The 21668-nt window shown below is 41.7% G+C and overlaps 1 protein-coding gene across 1 annotated transcript in view; it reads left to right on the forward strand.

The window, feature by feature from the left end:
- The window catches only part of KSR2 (kinase suppressor of ras 2), a 2099185-nt gene that overhangs the window by 1127815 nt on the left and 949702 nt on the right, over nucleotides 1-21668 (forward strand). The window contains exon 12 of the mRNA XM_069212691.1: nucleotides 17522-17588. Coding sequence (XP_069068792.1) covers nucleotides 17522-17588 — 67 coding nt within the window. The remainder of the gene's footprint in view (nucleotides 1-17521; nucleotides 17589-21668) is intronic.

A 21668-nucleotide genomic window follows, 5' to 3' on the forward strand; every position in this document is an offset into this window, starting at 1 on the left:
GTGTTTCATTTAGTCTATGTTGGTTGATGATAGTTTTCCAGTGATGCTGGTGTTACTAGACCTATCTGCAGCCTTCTACACCATCTCACATTCCATCATGGTCTAGAGAATTTAAGAGACTGCTGTCAGTGGAAAAGCTCTAGGGTGGCTTCAGAACTTCCTTAGCAACCACACCCAGACAATAAACTTAAGACCATTAAAATATTGTGTCAAGTCACTAGACAAAGGGGTACCACAGGGCTCTTGTTACTACTAACTCAAGTAGTAAGATCTTGGTTTGGATGCCATCTCATATGTAGATGACACACAATCGATCATCTCCGCAAGTTCGAATCCCAAAATTCACAAAATTAACAAAATTCAAATTCAGAGAATGTATGAGGAAAGTCGCATCCTGGATACCTCAGGATTGCGTGCATCTTCACTGTGAAAAAAACAGAGGGCAAGGGCCCTGTGTATCTTCAAAATAAACTTAGCCCTTATCTCCCCACTAGAAATTTAAGGTCCAACGACCAGCTACAGCTCTGTGCTCACTGTATTCGCGTAACTAAATATGGCAGCACATCTTTTTCATATTTCAGCCCACATCATTGGAACAGACTACCTCTAAACAAGCGTGCTTGTCTTGATTTTTACAGCTTTAAAAAGCTTCTCAAACCCTGGCTGTTTTATTTTCCATTATCTTCCATTCCCTCTATTTTACTTGGACGGTGATTTGGTGCGCTATTTTCTGTGTGCATAACATAACATAACTATGTAGTAAAAAACACATGGACAACATATGATATAAATCACAGGATCATTGTTGCCATTAGACAAAATCCTAATTGAAAATGTTTTACGTATATGTTGAAGGTAATACACATTTCCATTTGTGTTCAAATGTGTGCACTTGAGATACGTGTTTTCATTATGTTGTGATAGAACCCCTTAAGCTACAGTTAGCAATGTTTTTTCTGAAGTTATCAATACATTCCCTTTAGCCCTAACCCATTATTAGGTGAAAACAGGGAAAGTTGGGATCCATATTGTGTAGTGACTAATGTTTTAAAGCTAGTCTAAAAGAAACTGTTGAGTCATGCTGGGAATTTTTTAGTTTAAGTAATTCATCTTGTTCCTTTTCTTGAGCTTTCTACATTGTCTATAAAGGTATCTCTGCTTATTCATCCCTCACTTTTAAAAGATAATTAGGAAAGTGCTATTGTTTTAGAAGCTGTTGGACATCAGATATCATATTCTATTTACAGGAAGTAATTGACTATATGCTAAGGATTTGATTGTCTTCAGGTGAAAACTGGTTGAGTTCAAAAGTGTGCTTTTGTTGTAATAAAAGTGTAGGAAATGAAATTTACATCTACATTAGGAAACTGATGTAGGGTTTTCTTATGTTTCTAAGTAGATTGTAAATGTGGATTTAGAGTTTTCTGATCTTGCAAACTTATTTTCAGCTCCACCGCCACCCACTTAAGTTGCAAAATATATCATCAATACATGTTCTGTGAACTGGGTGTCCTGGAGTGCATGGATAAGGCAACTGTGAATTTTAACATAGACGAACAACAGTTCTCCACTATCAAGCTCTGTGCAGGGTAACACAGTGGCTTTGGGGAGACATGCAGAACTGAGGGAATCTAAGATGCTGTGATGGGCTACTGGGAATCCATGTGCGGTATATATGATCAGTACATAGATCATTGTGGGTGTATATACTCAATTTCAAAATAGTATATACATATTAGCAGATGTAGCAGATACAGTGGAGCATATGAAGGACTTCAGAAATTGAACATATTTGTAGTTTTGGCAGAAGTAACAGTATGTAACTGTTGGAGATGGCACATTGTGGTTGGCTGAGGCAAGGCCCTAGCCATGCAGAACCCACCACTCCTGTCAGGGTTGGGTGATTACACTCACTGTATAACCTGCACTCCCCCTTCGGTAGCTGGGCACAGAGCAGTCAGGCTTATCACAGGGGCAGTGGGTAAAGCATTGGCACAGCACTTCCACACAACAATTTCACTGATTGTCACAAAAAGAGACTTCACAGAGGTGTATGTAAACAAAGTTTGTATTCAACACACACATTAGTAAACACAACCTGACCCTCATGTAAATCTGGGCAAAAGCCACATTTAGAAATATCACTAGCAGTACTATGCCCAATTGTGTTAAAACAACAGTAGCAGTGTGTATACATGAGAAGAATAATGCTTTCCCTCCCAGCACCCTCATGCAGTGCCAAAACGTTGTCAGCATGTCACCCACCCTAGTGATTACCCCAATTCAATATCTCACACTTATAGGGTGCACCCCAGATCACAAAGATAGCAACAATGTGTACATGCAGAGAATTGCAGCACTTTTAAATAGCTCCACGGCCTATGCCTTACAGTTAAAAACTTATGTCAATCATGATAGTCCTCTGACAAGGAAACAACATGTACGGCAACACCACAGTGCAGTGCAGTCAATCACCAGCAATCACTCCCACTCACTCACTCTGCACCGCTACGCAGTGTCACGGATATCAGGTAGGCTAGCGTAACATGCACTCGCACACACTCACTCCCAGCACTGTAATACGGTGCACTGGTATCCGGCAGGTTAGAGGCCACTGTGCTCCTAAACCCCCCTGGGTTCAAACCTTCCTCCAACTGGTTCCTACTACCCCGCCCTCCATGAGCTGAAGATGAAACCTCCCTTTTCCCAGATCCTAGGCTGCTGGCAGCTGAAGGTACACTTATTCAGGATCCCAGGGCTAGGGTGAGATGGCGTGTGGGGGGGGGGAGATAACAGCTGATCAGGCATCAGTCGACAAATGGAGGTTTGACCACCACTCGCGGGCCCCAGTCTGCCAAGCATGTGGGGAGGCTCACTTTGGGACACACGCTGTTCACAGTAATGTCCAGCCAAGCCAGGCATTCCAATACACAAATAGTAACCATTTTTACACCTCCCTGGCAGGGGGCGCAACCTGTGGGGTGCAATGACTTCAGTCACCCCAGACAGTCCCATTTGCGCACAAACAGTTACCAATTCTGCACCTCACTGGAAGGTGACACAATGTCTGGTGCGCAATGACTTGAGTCACTCCAGACAGTTCTGATTGCACACAAAGAGGTATCAATGCGTACCTACCTGGAAGGAGGCACATCAGGTGCGTGATGACTTGAGTTGCACCAGACCATTCTGATTGCACACAAAAAGTTATCAATACCGTACTTTCCTGGAATGAGGCACAACATCTGGTGTTCAATGACTTGAGTCTCACCAGACAAATCCAGACACACACAAAGAGTTATCAAGGCCATACCTCTGGAATGAGCACCACATTTGGTGCACGATAAGTTGAGTTGTACAAGACAAATCTGAATACACACGAAGAGTTCCAATCCTAAACCTCCTTGGACTGAGGCACAACGTCTAGTGCACGATGACTTGAGCCACACCAGACCAATCCGGTCTCACACACAGGCGCAAGTTCAGCAATGCCACACAAGGTGGAATGCAACACTGCTCTGGGTAGGCCCTCACCTCTGAGGGTAGCAACTAGTGAATTGGACACCGCACACAATGAGCATGCAGTCGGGTGTTGCAAGAGAGCAATGTGGCAGGCTCAACAAAAGCTGGCCATGCAGGGTCCTGCGACTGGTGAATCCACTGACTACCAACAAGACGCTAATGTGTGTCATTGCCCCATGATGAAGGGCTACACTGCTTGAATGTGGGCAGTATTTTGAAGGCTCCGCACCATGCAAATCCAGTCTCCATATGCAATACTTAGTTCCACACTCACACCGCTGGTTCCAGGTGACATCCAGCAGGTGATGTAAGCACTTAAGAGGGCACTGCTCTCCAGATGACGCAGGTAGAAGGTGTAGGTTCTGCACAGGAAGTCTTTGATGTCCCTGAGCCTCCACCAGAGAACATGCAGCAAGCCAACAAGCCCTTCGAGAACACACTTCAGTGTGCCACACACTAGACACTGGTTTGCCCAGGCCAACTATAATGCAGGGCAGTAATTACTCCTTATGCACACAGATTCTTCTGGCAGTGTGCACCACACGGTCCAGGGTCTCCGTCCCATGTCCTTGCAGTGTATCTCTCCTTTGCTGTAGTGTGGCACCAGTAGTTATACTGTAGTGCACCTTTGAAGTTGGGGTAGACCAAGAGGGTTCCCCTCTGAACCACAGATATCTCCCCTAAATTTCAGACCTGCCTGCCATGGGGCTGTGGAATTCAGATCTTAATCTTTAGTAGGGCCATGATCTGGCTTTGAGAAGCCGTGTCAGAACCTCTCCCTTCAATCTATCTAGCTAGCACACAAATGTCATGGGTCTTTGTTCCAGTTGTGTGCCCAAGTTTTATAGCTGTTGCTGGGGAATGCACAGATGTGCTCCTCCATCCCCCAGTGTTGGCTCGAGTTCAATTAAAAGGCACACAAAGCATTTTAGGGCAGGGAAATGTCCTCTTCCTATAAGTGACATTTCTCCATGATTATTGACAAAAGGGTTTGTCGGGATGAATCCAATGATAGTAAACAATATGAGGATGCTCTGCTGCATTCCACTGTTGCAGCTAGGAATAATTGTAACACTTCCCCCATGTTAACCTATAGGCAAAACAGCTTTACAGTGCAGTGGAAACATACATGAGTATTCTTCACTCTCTGTGCATACATGCCCTTGTGCACATTCAAGCCTGCATTGGAAGGCGGGACACATGGTTAAAAGCACCATAGGTGCAAGTGCGCACACAGGTCTGCTAAGACAGGCAGGATACATGTTTAAAGTAGGCCTGGGTGGAGTTCACGGAGTTCTGCTGTGCAGAGCTCCCTGAAGTGCAGAAAAAACTCTGCCGCACTACACGGAGTTCCACAAGCAGCAATGTTTAGGTAAGTGGTGCTGTTCACGCTGATTTTTAGTGCCAGTAGTTTCTTCTGCACTGTAAAATCAGCACAAATGGCATCAAATGGAGCTCCAGAGGGCGCTATCTTCTTTTTGGCCCTCAAGTTGATTTTCTACTCGAGCGGCAGCTTTCTCAACTTAAGTGGCAGCTTTCTCAATGCGGGCGGGTGTGACCTGCCACGACCGCCCGCATTCAGAAATCTCATTGACACTCGCCAACATAACGATTTCTCTCACTTGTCAACTTAACATCGATGACTCGCCTGAGAGTAAAAACTCCGCTCCGCGTCACTTCCTGGAGTTTTTCTGAACTCTGTGCTTTGGGTGGAGCAAGGAGTGGTCAAAACTCTGCGAACTACACCAGTGGAGCAGAATTCTTCACCCACCCCTAGTTTAAAGCACCATAGGTGGGAGTGCACACACTTAGGCCTGCTACGACAGTCTGAATACATATTTCTTTTAAACCTATATGCTAGTGCACCCACACAGGCATGCTACAACAGGCTGGAAACAGGTTTAAAGATGCCACAGGGGAAGGTGCGCACACAGGCCTGCTATGACAGGCTCAGCACATGTTTGGCGTGCCAGTGAATACACGCGCACACACTGGCTAGCACCACTTCCCCATATATGTAGAAAGGCGTGTCCGCTTACACACTGTATTGACAGTGGGAAAGTGCCCAGGACCCTAAGGCTACCTGGTAGGGAATCAGCAAAAACCTATGAGAAGAGCTGACCACCTTAGGGAAGCCACATGAGGGGGGTTCTTCCCTACCGGCATGGGACACATATGTGTGCCTACCCAGCCTTCCGTCTACCACCTGCCCTGCCCTTCAGGGGGGGCTCTAGGGGTAGAAAAGGGTCCCTTCAGTATTGGCAACAAAGTTAGTAGTGCCATTTAAGCCCATGCGCAACTGTGCCTCCACAGGCCTGCATTGGTAGGCCTGATACATGCTTCAAAGGCTATTCTAGTGGGTGGCACCTCCGGTATGTGGCGTACCTTTTCACAGGGCACTCCAGAGCACAGAACCTGAACTAGGCACGTAAGAGCCCCCTGCAAGCATGTGTAGACAGGGCACTTGTACTTTCCCACTGCAGTCCAGTGGGAAAGTGCCCAGAGTCCTAATGCCACGCCAAGAGAGCCAGCAAAAGACCGGGAGGAAAGACAAAACATTTCAGGGAAATCCCCTAAGAAGTGCCATAACCAACAGTAACCTTCAAGGTTTTTACATCGCGAGTTGTTACATCATGGGAGCTACATCATACAGCAAGGTTCCTTACATCGCAGTTAAGTGTACACAGTATTTCCTTACTTTGTATGTAAGACTATGATTAATTATTTTAATGAAAGCAGTTGATTGTATAAATATCATTATATATGTCCATTACTTATAAGTAAATTAACTTTCATAGTTAGGGGTTATTTATTAATATATATATGATTATTTTACATTTAATAAAGTGTAATTGTTTAAAATAATCTAGACATAACAATACATTTATTTTTCAAATTATTAATATGCAATTATTTACTATTATTATTTGAAGTATTTATTTTTTTAGGGGCTAGGTTTTTCTTATGTTCAGAGATGGGTAGTAAAAAGGGTAGTAAAGGGCATTGGGGTCTAGGGGTGGGTGGTGTTAAAGGTAGTAAGACATTTTTAAGATTCAGGGAAGAGAAGCTGTAAGGGGTAGTAAGGTGGTTTTAGGGTTCATGGATGGGTGGAGGTAGTAAATGGTTTTTAGTGTAGGAAGTGTAGATATTAGTGGTACTAGAGAGATTTTCGTTGCTCAGTGATAGGAAAAGTAAATGTTAAATACAAATGTTGAATACATTAAATAAAATAATCTAAATTAAATGAATTTACCATTAATTTTAAATTACATTTATGATAATGTTAATTTTGTAAATTAAAACATAAAATTAAATTCATATAATGCACACACACAAGTAAGGGATTACAATTATACATGCTTTTGAAGAAATGCACCTCTGATGTAAACCACATAATTTTAAAGCTACTCCTGATTTAATGGTCGTGATGTAATAACTCCCTTTGTAATACCATGAGAAGTAATGACTGATGTTTGGATTAACTTAGTTAAGAATAGTGAATTGAGTAGTAATTGAAGAAGACTTTTCTTATTAGTTCTTAGATCTTCTATTTGAATGTAATTCAGCACTTGCTAATCCTTGGCTGTGAGAGATCAATGTGTATGGATGGGTGTTATAGAGTGACAAAGTATAAAGATCAATTAGTCAATCAACCAGGATTGATAAAGCAGAGCTAATCACCTGATAGGGTATCCAGGTGTTTGCAGGTCCCAGGGGCTTATTCGAACAGCTCAATCTTGAGGGCTATTCAGAATTCCAGAAGTGAGGTGATGGTCTGAAGGTGCGTGGGGAAGCTGTTCCAGGTTATTGCTGTGATGCGAAAGAAGGAGCGTCCTCCACTTCTGATTTGGTAGATGCGGGAATACGGACAAGTGAAAGGGAGGCAGAGTATTGTCTTCTCAAAGCGGTGGTTAAAGTATGCAGGTCCTTGGTTGCGTAGAGCCTTGTGTGCGTGGTTCAGCAGTTTGAACTGGCATCTCTTCTGTATGTGGAGCCAGTGGAGTTGTGTGAGGTGGGGTGTGATATGGGTTTGTCGGGGAAGGCTGAGGATGAGCCTGGCTGTGGCATTCTGTATGATCTGAAGTCTCTCTAGGAGGTGTGTGGCGATTCCTACGTAGAGGGCGTTGCCGTAATCTAGGCAGCTGGTGATGAGGGCCTGTGTCACAGTGGATTTCGTGTGTAGGGGTAGCCATTTGAAGATCTTACGTAGCATGCGCAAAGTGAGGAAGCAGGCAGAGTAGACTGAGGTGGAGTATCATTGTCAAAATATCTTATCCTGAATATTGTCAACAAAATATCTCCCCACTGGAGATAATAATAGAAAATCTACACACATTAGGACAATATCTTATGCAGTCAATATTTAGGCTATTGTATGTCAGATGATATCTCCATGTACAATATGAAGAAATATAGGTATGTATATATTTTGTTTTACTTAACATTGAACTTTGAAGATATATATTGTCAAGGTAAATAGATGCACAATTAAGTATAGTAAATCTATATAATCTTACTTTTATGATATTATGGTAGTTAATATTGTGAATATATTTTGTCAGGACAATATTCAAAAACTGGAATTGAGGGAGAACACTTAAAATACTTTTCCTCTGCAGTGTGATGAATGTATAATCGTTTGGTGGTAGATTAATATTAATATGCTATCCTCCTCTTTGGATAATTAACAGTTTGAAATAAATCTCAACTTTTTCTGTTTTCATTGGGGCTGTTGATAGTGTTCATGGGCATTCCCTGGCTTTGCCTAGTTTTCCTCTTCTTTTTGATGAACATATAAAATGCCAGTTGTTGATGCTGTAAAAGAGAATTCTTCCTGTTGTGGAATTCCTGCTTCTGTAACACAGGTGTTTCTCTCCCTGGCATCATATGTTTGGCCACTGCATAAGGTACTCATTGTGTTGGCTTTGACATTATGCCTTGGTTGATTGTTTTGGATGCTATTACTTAATATTTAGAAACATATGTTTTGCTACTCCTAGCTAAAGAGGTATAGGTTGATCTCTTTTTCTATTTCACTCCAGTAGCTTTCTGGATCTCGATCACTATCTTCCAGCATTTTGCATTTATTCTTGACTCATTTTTTGTAGTAAGAATTTTTTAGTGATTCAATTTCGCGACCCAATTAGATTATGCTTTTGATCTGTACTGAGTACCCTCTCAGTAGTTGATTCAATTTTTCTATGAACTTACTTTGTTTCTTACACAGTATTGTTTCCAATGGAATTCAATTCCGTGGAATTCTCAATCCCTTGAGTGATCTATTTGATCTTATGGTTCTGTGCACATGAAGAAGCATGTAGTTTTTGACAAATTATTGCTCAAGCAGGTAAATGTTTTATTCCGTTCTTTTAAGGAGGTTTGTGGGATTATATATACCAGATCGTGTTTAATTTTATTAGTATCCACTCAAAGCCATCTCCACTGAATGAAAGTGTTGTCTTTTTATCCATAACTTTGCCAATATCCACCAAGGTAGACATCTTCTTTGAACTAGTGTAGAATTAAGACTTAGGCAGAACTCTATTTTCTAATTTCTGTGTTAAATGTCTCACTACACTCGCATTTATGTAACAACATTTTGGCTTTCTTAAAATCTCTCAACTGAGCTCCCCCAACTCCCCTTTAAAGGAGTAAAATACTAATTAAGAAAGGTGGTAATATGCCTATCTTTCCCATGAGGGCGTATTCTCCCTGTGTGTTATGCTGTTATAATGATCATATATTCTTTGGTGCATCACCTTTGCTGTCATGGAAAATGGCAGTGGAACAAGAGCCATATTAGGTGTCACCAAGACACCACTACATTCCAAAGTAGGGAAAGCAACTGGCTTGCCTCCTATTGGTGATTTCAGTAAGGATAGGCCAGGCCAACACTCTCCTTCATGCAGGCATCCTGTTAAATGATTCAGTGATTTCATAAAGGCGGACTGATCATGTCAATGGAACAAACAAAAATTTAATTTAGATTAAACACCTAGCCAAAGCAAACGGGCTCTCTGTTTGCCCCTTGACTAGCTGGTAATGTATTCAGTCTTGCCTTTTATTTAAGTCTAGTACTGGTAGTTTGAGTTCCTTTATAAAAGATGAACTACCTGAATACATAGGAATAACGGCTCTAGACACTACATAATACATTAATTTACACTAACATAAATGCTGTGCAAATCCACTAATCGATACTTGAAGCAATGCAATGCTCAGTGCAGTAAGGCTAACATAGTAATTATGACAGGAAAATTGACAGAACAGTGGTTTTGCCACTGGCAGGGAGTAGCGTAGGTAAACTACTAAGTAAATATTTGAGGCATGACTTATTTTCTATTTTAAGCATTTTATGTAAAGGTTGAAGAAGTAGGTTGACTCTAAATCAGAATTCCCATTCACCACCTATTATTAGGATACCTACATTTTTCGGAGTCGAAGTAACTTTATTTTGTCTGTATTAGACCATAAAAGTGAAAAAATAACGTTATGTAGTCATAAAAATCTAAGTGCATGCTGAACATGGGTAAAAACAGAACAATCATTATGTGCAAATTGGCAAATAGTGTGAACCATTCCTGGTATTTCATGACTAAAACAGTGTCTACTTAATGAAGACCCTTAAGAGCACAAACTTTAGCAGAAGCAGATCACAATAAGGTGCAATCCAATAAGATCCACATAGGATGCATTAAGTATTTGGATTGAGCATTATCATAAAAATATATAATGATAAAAGAATATATATATATATACAAATTCAAAATTCAAAAACAGAAGAGTCTTATTGTGCAAGTTGGCAAAGACCACCCCAGTAATTTGTGGCCAAGCCAGTGTATACTTAATTAAAACCCTTAAAAACCCAATCTTAACAGGAACAAGTCACAATAGAATGCATTCCAATTAGATCCCCCAAAGGTACCTTGTACATTTGATTTAAACAATGTCACAGACATGTTCTAATAAAACAGTCTCAAGATTCAGATCCTGGTACCGTATGACTTCCGTACTTTTATAGCGGACTTAATAAAGCTCACAGCAGCATGACAAATTTTCTGTGAGGTAACGGATTGCAGATATCTCAGACCATATTTATATGATGTATAATGCATATGTTTAAAAATGAGGCAAAGAAAGCGAGCCCAAAACACATAATACAGTTTACAAAAAAGCATGAAATACAACGTAGATTTGAATGAAACATTATCATTTGGACAACAAGAACAAATAGCTGTTCTTGACCCTGCTACTGGAAAGGCTACCAGATGATGAATTAAGTTAAGCCTCAGCCTTGTCATATAAAACCTATGCTATGGGTTAGTTAACCATAACCGGTACGTATTCACCCCGAAATATTATCAAGCTGCATAAAATTCAGCATGGAAGCCATGTTAAGGGCCCTTGCAATGTACCCTTCCTCGCAATGAGAAAAATACTGCTTTTTAACACAGACTTTCATTTGGGGGCAAGTCGCATCAGGGAATCAAAAAGTGTGTTCAGGTGAAGATCGTAAAAGTTACCCTTGACATATCCCAGCCATGGAATGGCATGCCAATTGTCCATCTTTAAGCGATCTGCTAAAACTAAGCAGGAAAATTCATCCTTTAGGGTGCCCCATATTTTTATCCATAACAACAAGGGGGCCTTACACACGAAGTCCTAAATATAGTCTACTCCTAATTCAAGGTGGTGAATAAAACTTGCTGTACTTTGAGGTAATGCTAGCAAGCGGCATAGAAATGTATTCTCAACAGCTTGGAGGTGCCCTGGGGAAGTACAGCCCCATACACCAGACCAAGCACCCCAAGTGAGTAGCATTTACTTCTGTACAGCTGACTCAATTCCCTAATGGGTTTACAGCCAGGCCGGTTAGCAAATCTGAATACAGCATCAGATACTGCCCCTGATTTAAGTGCACGTTGGGCAATGAGTCTCTCCCAGGACCAAAGTGCATCAAACAAAATACCCAGATAACAGACGAATGGTGCTTCCATTGATTGGGCCCCCCCCCCTTTATACAAGGCTTTTGTTTTTGCAACTTTGGGACCACAGGTCAATATAAACGATTTCGGACAGTTGACATTGAGCTTTAATTTGGACATAAAGTCATGGAACCCATTCATCAACTTTTGTAGAGCATTAGAAGTTATTGCCAAGAGAACCTACATTTTTGATTTTGTACATTGCCTCTTTGAAGTAATTGCTCCGCTTTCTGATACCACATTTAGGGCCAGATGTAGGAAGCCGTTTGCATGGTGCAAACTGCGAAATTCGCAGTTTGCGCCATGCAAACAGCCTAACCCAATGCTCATTCCCAAATTGCGAGTCGGTACAGATTTGCAATTTGTTAATGCGACTCACAAATAGGAAGGGGTGTTCCCTTCCTATTTGCGACCCGCATCGCAATTCAGAATTGCTTTGTGACCGCGAATGCGGTCGCAAAGCAACTCGCAGTTACCACCAGTGTGACACTGGTGGTAACTCATTCGCAAAAGGGAAGGGGTCCCCATGGGACACCTTCCCCTTTGTGAATGTGGGCATAAAGGTTTTTTCAGAGCAGGCAGTGGTCCAATGGACCACTGCCTACACTGAAAAAACGAAACCAAATGGTTTCGTAATTTTTTTCATTTTGCAACTTGTTTTTCTTTAAGGAAAACGGGCTGCAAAATGAAAAAAAAACTGCTTTATTGAAAAAGCAGTCACAGACATGGAGGTCTGCTGACTTCAGAAGGCCACCATCCCTGTGAGTGCAGGGACTCGCTATGGGGGTCGCAAAATGCGACCCACCTCATTAATATTAATGAGGTGGGTCTTTGCGTCCCCATAACGAGTCGCAGACGGTGTCTGAGACACCGTTCTGCATCCGGATTTGCGATTCGGAAATTGCGAGTCTCACAGACTCGCAATTTTCGAATCGCAAATCCGGACCTTGCTACATCTGGCCCTTAGATTTGAGCGGTAACAGAATTTTCTCAAGTAGTAGAAGAAGTGCTGAATTGCATAAGTTAATCTGGAGGGGGTGAATTATAGTTTCTTGAGATAATTATACATATAACTGCTACATTTCTATGGTTTGTCTGTGTAAAATCTGAACCTCAATATAATGTCCCTGTAACCTTTGTTTTTTCAGTGAATTTCTACATTTTGCCAATAATATTTTCTAACTATAACGTCTCTGTAATGTTTTTTTTCAGTGGATTTCTTGTTTTTGAAAACTTTTTAACGTAAACAAATATTTTATTACCATATGTTAATCCAACCGCTGCAGCGCAAGGCCTTTGGCTGTTCACGGCAGTGGATAACCAAACCCCTGCATGCATCTAACCCCACGATACGCAAAGCCTTTGCTGTGCGTGGCGGGAAGTTGACTGCAGGGGTTGGCCTTTGTCTGTGCATGGTGGGGAATTGGCTGGACCTACGGCCATCTCCCCCAAAGGCAACCAATCCAGGAGGGAGGCACGCAGCCCCCCTCCCGGGGCCAAATTTGAACCCAGGGACCCACTTTCCAGCAGTACGGCCATACTGTAAATGGGTAGGATGGTGAGTAGCCCACCTCCCTGGGATGATTTATGACCCAGGGACCCCACATCGCAGGGCCCACCTATATTATAAATGGGAGGGAGATATACAAACCCCCTCCCTGGGCCAATTTGGCCATGAGAACCCCTTTCCCTAGAGCCTTCTACGATTTGAAATGGGGAGGGGGGCACACAGCCCTCTTCCTATACCAATATCAGCCCCGGGGACCCCAGGGCTTGGCCAGTTATTAATGGGGGGAGAGCTCACTGCGTTGCCCCCCTCCCTGGGCCTATTTCAGCCACTCGGACCCCATCCCAACTTATTCCTGACGGGGATGGGTGCCAATTTATAACAAAACAAAAACAAAAACTGGAGCATACTCACATGACTAACTTACTGTGAATCTGTCTTACTGCAAGGATGTAACCGCTTGTGCTATGGTTAGGATTTACTCTTGTTTACATGTACTCCATATGACAAAGCAGCATAACATAAATAATATGTAATTTATTACCACCTTTCCTAGATGGAAGTAAGAGGCATCATGATCCACATGAATCATGGAACCTTCTCGCACTCCTTGATGGCTGTAAATACTATATTTCACTACGCTTATATGTATATATATATATATATATATATATTTATTTACATGTATATATATGTAGGGCCTCCTCTACCCGGTCAATGTCAATGTCCTGCAAAAAAAATAAAACAAGGATCGAATTGCAGTTTTGCAGTGACTACTCAATGCATTGAATATGTATATGCTGACATAAATAAATTGAGATTGAAAATTAATTTCATCACAGCAAAACATCAAGAGCCCCTGGCATTTGAATGGTCTTTAAGTGGCGAAAGAGTCTGACTATAAATCACTGGGGTTTTAATAGAGAGACAACTCTACTTCTTGCCACACCAACAATATATAAAATCAAAAGCTTTTAACTCGGAGTTCACTTTTACTGCACTATATAAAAATATTTGGGGAACCAACCATGGAACCTATGTTGAAAGTTATTCACTCAAAATTACTGCCAATGATTGCTCACCGCAATGAAGCTCTATGTAGGAGTGAGGTAACGCTTTTGAACAAAATTATTATCAATACATTCTGACAGGTCTTCAGTCTTCCAAGAAACTCTTCCCCAACTAAACTAGTATTTGAATTTGGATTCACCAATCAAATGATAGTGAGACTAGGGAACTTTGAGTATGTGCTTTAGATTTAGAGCAGAGATCATTTGTTGTGGTTGGAAATTGCAAAGTAGAGCAAGGAAGCAGTCTCATTGTATGTTTGACGATTCCTTGAAGAACTCACAAATTGCGGAGCTGTTGGCATCCTCGGTTACCTTTGGCACTCTAAAAAAAATCCTTCAAAAAAATCTAGGCCCTTCCTTTGCATCAAGACGACCACGAGCTGGCAAAGCGTGCACACGCATGGATAATCATTAACAACTATTCCATACTCATTGGTTAACCCTATTTGGGCACATGACAGTGAAAAGCGACAAAAACACAGACTTGCTATATCGTTTCGGTTGACTACCTACTTTAGACTTTATTTCATAGTGGTCCAAGGACGAGGACCAATTGCAGACTGTGTAACCATTATGAAGAGACAGTCGTCCATATCTTTTTCATTTGTCTGGCACTCACAGCCAGAGAAAGAGCCCTTTTAAAACAAACATTTACATTAATGTGCAATCCCTCGTGAAAACAAGCCGTGGTAGCTTCATTACAAGAGACTAACACTAGGTTCAATGCATGCTTTATAAAAGTCATGAGTTTATTTGAAAAAAAAGTGGGAATCCTTGTTTAAAGCAACTTAATGGGCGAAGTTTTTTATTAACATGATTTTTATGTAATTAATGGACCGCATCTTTGTTGTGCTTCTTTTAATGTTTCTATTTTTTATATGCAATGGTTTTAATTAACTATAGCATGCAATAAATATAATAATAGTACACATAGAAGTATCCAACAGCTTTGCTAAACTATACAATTCTCTGTTAATATTGGAATAATTGGGGAAAATAGTAATTGCAGATCCTTAAAAGGCAGGTTGTGTTCATGTAATGTGTACCTCAGAAGAGATTGGGCTAATAACTGACATTGAACAGTTTATTCAGTGCCTCTATATCTCTTATATGAGGTGAATAAAACAATTACATATTATTGGACAGGTAAACAGGAATGCTTGACCAGCAAAGATAAGAAGAACACTTTAATATTAGGATTTTTCATCTTCTTATGGTTCTAATGATTTCTGGTTCTGGTGGCTGATACCTATAGGGAGGATTTCATTGTGATCTGCATCCCTAACTATTTCAGTGAACCTCTGGGCTCAGAAAGGGCTGAGTTTGAGGAGCTTGCTTTTAGATTGAGTGCTACATAGAGATCAGTGGACCAGAATATAATCATTTATTGTTTGGGGGGCGAGCTTAAAGTAGGTCCTATCGTCCGTGGTGGCTCATAATGTGGATGAGTATGGGGCAGGCACATACACAAACACTCACTTTCACCCATCAACTCACAAATGCACACACGTACACTCTCCAATTCACATGTGCACTCCCTCAGACTCATCCCTTCACAAGGGTGTGCAACACGCCGACCATTCACAAGCACTTACATGTGCTCACACCCATTCATATCATGCATGCACTAATGCAGATACCTTAGTACATGCACATATGCACCCAACATTTTACAAGCACTTACCCAGCCAGCGCGGTGACAGCTGGTGTGTGAGAAGGAGAACCACAAAATCCTCCAAAGTTGCTGGAGGCTTCGTTGAGGAAAATGACTAATTAAAGATCTCATCATCTCCTTTTAATGGCTGACATTGTCATGGATCAGCCAAGGAGAGCAGGTCCTTCCCTAACTCATCACAGAATGGGGTGTGTTCAGTGAGACTTACTGACCCCACCCAACTCTAGGACGAGGTATTTTTGATAGACACTCTGCTCTAGGGCAATTCAGGGGTTAAACCTTGTCAAGAGGGAAAGTACCTCAGAGGGCATTACCATGCTGATGATGTCACTGCTCTCAGGATTGTGAATCTTCAGCTTGGCAAAGCTTGGATCAGGCTGACAAGTGCCTGCACATCAGTGCATGTAAAGTGCCTAGCTGCCTGACCATGACATCGTCAGTATTTCCCAGGCTGACCTATGTTTACTATGACAGACATTCACCTTGCCTTTTAAGAGGAAGGGGGCAGAGCCCCAACACCCGTAATAACAGGCAACCTCTACCTATAATATCATAGGAGTAGAATGCTGTGATATTCCACCTTAGATAGTTATTAGCATGCAGAAAGCGTCAAGAGGTGTCAAAAGGTAAGCACAAACACATCCATTAGGACTCCCCATCACTTTCTTTAGCTTGCACTTTGCAGGTAAGTACCATCTTTTAATGACATGTGCCACTTCCACAAGAAAGGTATAGCTATAATCCACCAAGAAGTATTTCATCGATTTGCATGTTTCGAATATAGGCAAAGAAAAAAGGTGGTGCCACTTCCGTAATTCTTGACTCCATCTTTTTTCCACCATTGTTTATTGATCTGCATTCCTTTTTCTATAATCACCCTCGCTGCTCAACCTTTTACTTTCCCTTTATTCTCTCTGTTTCTCTCAGTCTCATTCACTTGTTTTCTTTATCACCCTCATATTTCGTTTTTTTATTCACCTCTCCCTATTCCCTCTTCTCTCTTTAATTCAATCTCCCGTTCTTCATGTCTGCTTCCTCTATAGTTTCGTGTTTCATTGTTCTTCATTCCTATATTCTCCTCCGTCTCCCTAACACTTACTTATCTTTATTCCTGCCCCATAGTACGTATTTGGCAATAAATACTGCTCACCGTCCCACTAATGCCTGCCACTCTTGACATTTGTTTCTTCCATTGTCCCTTATTTTGTCAATCCTGTCTCTGTACCCCTTGTGTGTAACCCTTGTGTTGCCCGTCCCTCTGTCTCCTGTTCTTTTACTTTGGTTTAACAAATCCCATGTCCTCTTCCTCATCTCCATTCTTCTATATAGCCCTGTAAAACTTTTTCTCTTTCTGTGTCTTGTTTGCCCTCATTCTCTTTAAGTGTATCTTTATGCCACTTACAGAACCTTCGTCTTACATTGAAATTTCTGGTGCTGATTATCTGTGCCTACTACTTCCTCCTTCATCTGTCAACATTCAAATGATACTTCTATCTATGTCCTCTTTTTGTCTGTACCTCTCTATTTGTGCCTTTTATTTTCTCCTGCACCTATTCAATTAGTTTGCCTTATTCGTGAAAGCCCTTTCTATACCATCTTTTGGTCCTTTTCCCTTTCACTCTACCCAGTCTATTTCCTCGCCACAGTTTTCTTTTTCTCAGTTTCAGTTTGTATGCCTTTCATTTTTCACCATTGCTCCTTTAGCTCCATCTCTTTCTAAAGTTTTCTCTCATGCACTCAGTCTGAGACTTTTTTTTTTCAGATGTCGTGCCTGAGACACCAACCCAAGCACCCCAAGTAATCCTTCATCCAGTGAATTCCAACCCAATGTAAGTCAGAAATGTTTTCTGTGTTTCCATTACCATCATTATATCCATATAATTCAATGTATTGTCACTCGTCCCTTTTTGAGAGCACACATAAACTTTAAAGGAGTTAGGCCGGCATTGCTCACTGCATAGAGTGGTCTTTTCTTTTCATCTCACTAGCTCTTTGTTCCTTCCCACATGAATGGTCTTGTGCACTTTAGTGGAGTTCAACTCATAGCCAAATCACTGACCTCATCCTCTTCAAAAAAGGATTATTCTGGTCACTGTCGTTTGCTCATTTTCAAAGTGTTCCTTCCAGCTTTTCTTTGTACTCGCCAATCAGATAAGGCATAGTACATGTAGATTGATATGAAAGAAATTGATTTGTGATTATTGTAAACGTTTCACAGGTTATTCGTTAGCAAGTGTTCCTTTGTCAACTAATGACTTTCCTGGCGTTGGTAGATGAATGTAAAGTTTGCATTGTTTTTGCATTTTTTTCAAATGTCAATTCTCCCCAGTGAAAATGTAAATTTAAATCGCAAGAGTATTGTAATTAGTCAGTCTTTCAAAATTATCTAGAAATTGTAATACTTAATAGTTCGCTCGTAAGGCACCAACTAGCGCTTGTGTACGCAGGAGGGATACAGTGGGTGTATAGCAAACTGAATCTGGTCCTCCAATAATCATTTGTAAGCAAAAAAAACTCCAAATGTCTTACTAGTTTTCACAGAAACAACAAATACGTTGTACAAGCACAGAAGAAAGATTCTTTCCTTCACTTTATTTATTTATACATTCCTATGCTGCTTACTCCACTCCACGGTACGAGAGCAAGGATGTTTGCAAACATCATTTACATTTAAATGTGTATATTTTAAGTAGTGATTATAACGGAAAACAATTGGAAGAATAAACGTTTGTGAGGAATAAATCTTCCTAGTATAGAGAGGAGATGGGAGTTGCTGACAGGTAAGGGTGATTTCATAATGGGACAATTTAAGTTGAGAGGAGAAGCAGAGAGGTGGGATAGTGAGACAGTAAAAGAAAGTTAAGATATGAGAAGGGATTAGTGAAGCTATTCGTTTAGCTGTAGTCGAAACTGGAGTGATTTCTTTTTTTGCCATTAGAGAGAGCCTTTCTGAATTTTACAAGGTGGGCAGCTCAAACTAGAGACCTCGTAGTATAGGGCCATATGTAAATGTAATTAGTAGCAATGAAAAATTGGATTAGCCCCTGAGAAGGCTTGAGCAGCTAAGTTGGAAGTAATGACATTGTTCAGTGCCATGGTAAGATTTCATACAGTCCGTAGGTACTTGTTGACACTTGCAATTTTGACTGCTGCGTGTAGATATCCAGGACATTGTAGGTGAATTAGTTTGTAAATGATGCCTACTAATTTAAACTTTATTCTGGCGCCAGCGGGAGCCACTGAAGACCTTGAGGCACTGGGTATATGTGGTCGAACTTCATAGAGTAGAACCTCTGGATTTCTTGTTGCAGAGTGAATTATTACCTTGTCCAATGTGAGGGAGGGGACAAGAGTGCGAACTGAGAAAATGTTTGCATAGTATGTATTGGAGAGAAATAATGACTGTAATCTGCTCAAAGTCCAAAGCAAATAGGAAGAATTAAAGTTTTTACCAGCGTGTAGAATGGACTAGTTTTGGCTGCTACATGCTCATTGTGAGACATTGTGGACAGTTCTAAGTCAATCAAGGGATTTAACCTCATTAGCTAGCAATGGAGCAAATTTTTCGGAGTGCAATAAATCAAACCAGGTGGGGATAAATTGTAAGCATGTTGGGTGCCTAAGCAATATATATTCAGGTTCTTTCAGAAGTCGGTTTTAGGGAGTTTGAGTCAATTCGATTTTTCAGATATGAAAGGCAATTTATTTAGGGTAAAAATCCCAGTCACTAGAAACACCTTTAGGTAGATTTGAGTACCCATTTGACCATTAATAAATTACCATGCCTGCCTTCACCATCAGGATTCTTAATCGTTACATTGTACTGATTGAACAACACAGTGAAAAATATCAGAACTGGAGGATGCTGCACATAACTGGGGCTATCCCGGAGATGTAAGTCCATTTGTATCAGACAAAAATAAGGTGACCCGATTTAAGACCTCACCTTCAGTGGACATGTTGGTCTGCAGAAAATATAGTAGCCTCTGATGGTCTGCGCTATTGAACACCATACATAGATCAAGAAGAATGAGCAATCATCATCCAACATGCAGTAAGCATCCTCAAGTACTCTTTTTTTTGTTTATATAGGTTGTATAGGTTAATGTGTTGATTTATTTACTTTGATTAGACGTACAGCTGGACCACGGAGATAATACTTCACATGTGCTTGAAGAGTTAAACAATAACAAGGAAACGAACACTTAACAGTCAGGGAAGCAAACTACACTTTAATTGTGTTTTGGTTAAATCTGACAGAAAGAAGGAACATTTAAAATAAGACTTAACAGTCAGATACATAGACAGTGGATTTCACTAATTTGCTTCATTGGTATTGCAGAGCAAGTCAGATCTAATGATGATTTGTTCAGGTAATCATAAAAAAGGTGAGTTTTGAAGTGCTTTTTGAAAGTGATAACAGAGGGTAGTTGTTGGACTTTTTGCTTTACGCAGGGTCATCCCCAGTCTTTTTGCCTCCTTCCTCCTGGTTTTTCTGACCTCTCGCTGTTGGCTCTAGGACTCTGAGCACTTTATCACTGCTGACCAGTGCTAAAGTGCAGGTGCTCTCCCATCTAAAGTTGGTATGATTGGCTTATACCTAATTGGCATATTTAATTTACCTATAAGTCCCTTGTACAGTGGTATCTCTATTCCCAGGGCCTGTAAATTAAATACTACTAGTGGGCCAGCAGCGCTGCTTGCGCCACCCACTGAAGTAGACTTTCAGACCTGTCTCAGGCCTGCTAGCACAGGGCCTGTGTGCGCAGTTTTCTGCCACAGGGACCTGGCATCTAAACTTACTTGCCAGGTCCAGAACTCCCCTTTTACTACGTGTAAGTCATCCCTAAGGTACGCCCTAGCTAGCCCTATGGGCAGGGTGCCATGTATGTAGAAAGGCAGGACATGTGCCATATTGCATGGCCTGTCCTGGTAGTGACAAACAGCCTAACTTGGTGTCTCACTGCTGTGAGTGCTGCCTTCTCATAGGATTGCATTAGAAATGCCCTGCCTTAGGTGTAAAGGGTATTGTCTGATTTATGAGGGGTAGTGTAGGCGTGTTTGGTATGGTTGTGATGGTGATAATAAATACTGCTTACTGGTGTTGGTGTATTTTTTATTACTATCACAGAAATGCCACTTCTAGAAAGTGCGCATTTATCTGTGCTTATGACTCTGGTGTTTTGCAGCTTGACTCCATTCCACGTCTGTGCAGAGTGACAGTTGGGGCTTTGTGCATACTTTTCAGACAGCCTGTACACAGGGAGGGTGGAGGTGTCACAGAGGTGCATCTGCATACTGAATAGTCTTCCTGGGCTGAGAGAAGGGAGAGGCGGGGCACACCTGCATTTGTAAAGACTGTGCCCTGGCCTCACACAATAGGGTCGTTAACCCCCCACTGATGTTTGGAGCCTGTGCTGAAAGGAGAGAGGGGGCACTCCCAGAACCAGTTGTAACTGGCTGGAACCTCCTCTCCCTACCATTGTAAAACACTGTAAGAACTGACTATAAGTACAGGGGAATTGTCCCCACAATTTGGAGACTCTTGGAATCATCTTGGAACTGGACACCAAAGGCTGAAAGGACTCACCAGGAACCGCCATGTACTGCTGCTGCTGTGCTGACCTGTGACCTGCCTGGTCACTGTGATGGACTTGCCACTTGCTGCCTTTCCCTTGTGCTGGCCTGTAGCTGGGCCCTCCACCTGAGGACCTTGTCTTAAGATTCTGCTCCCCAGGGGCAGGGTGCTGTGGCCCCTGACCCCTGCATTCATTTCTTCACGAGGGGTGCTTCTCCCTGGTTGCGGCTGCCATAGCGCTGATTGCAGCGCCCTTATGGAGCCTTGGGAGCTCGTAGGCTCCTTGCTGCATTGTGCCCCTTTAAATAAGATCACCGCAGCGGCCTGGGAA

This window comes from Pleurodeles waltl, chromosome 11 (assembly GCF_031143425.1).
Source record: "Pleurodeles waltl isolate 20211129_DDA chromosome 11, aPleWal1.hap1.20221129, whole genome shotgun sequence".
Classification (NCBI taxonomy): domain Eukaryota; kingdom Metazoa; phylum Chordata; class Amphibia; order Caudata; family Salamandridae; genus Pleurodeles; species Pleurodeles waltl.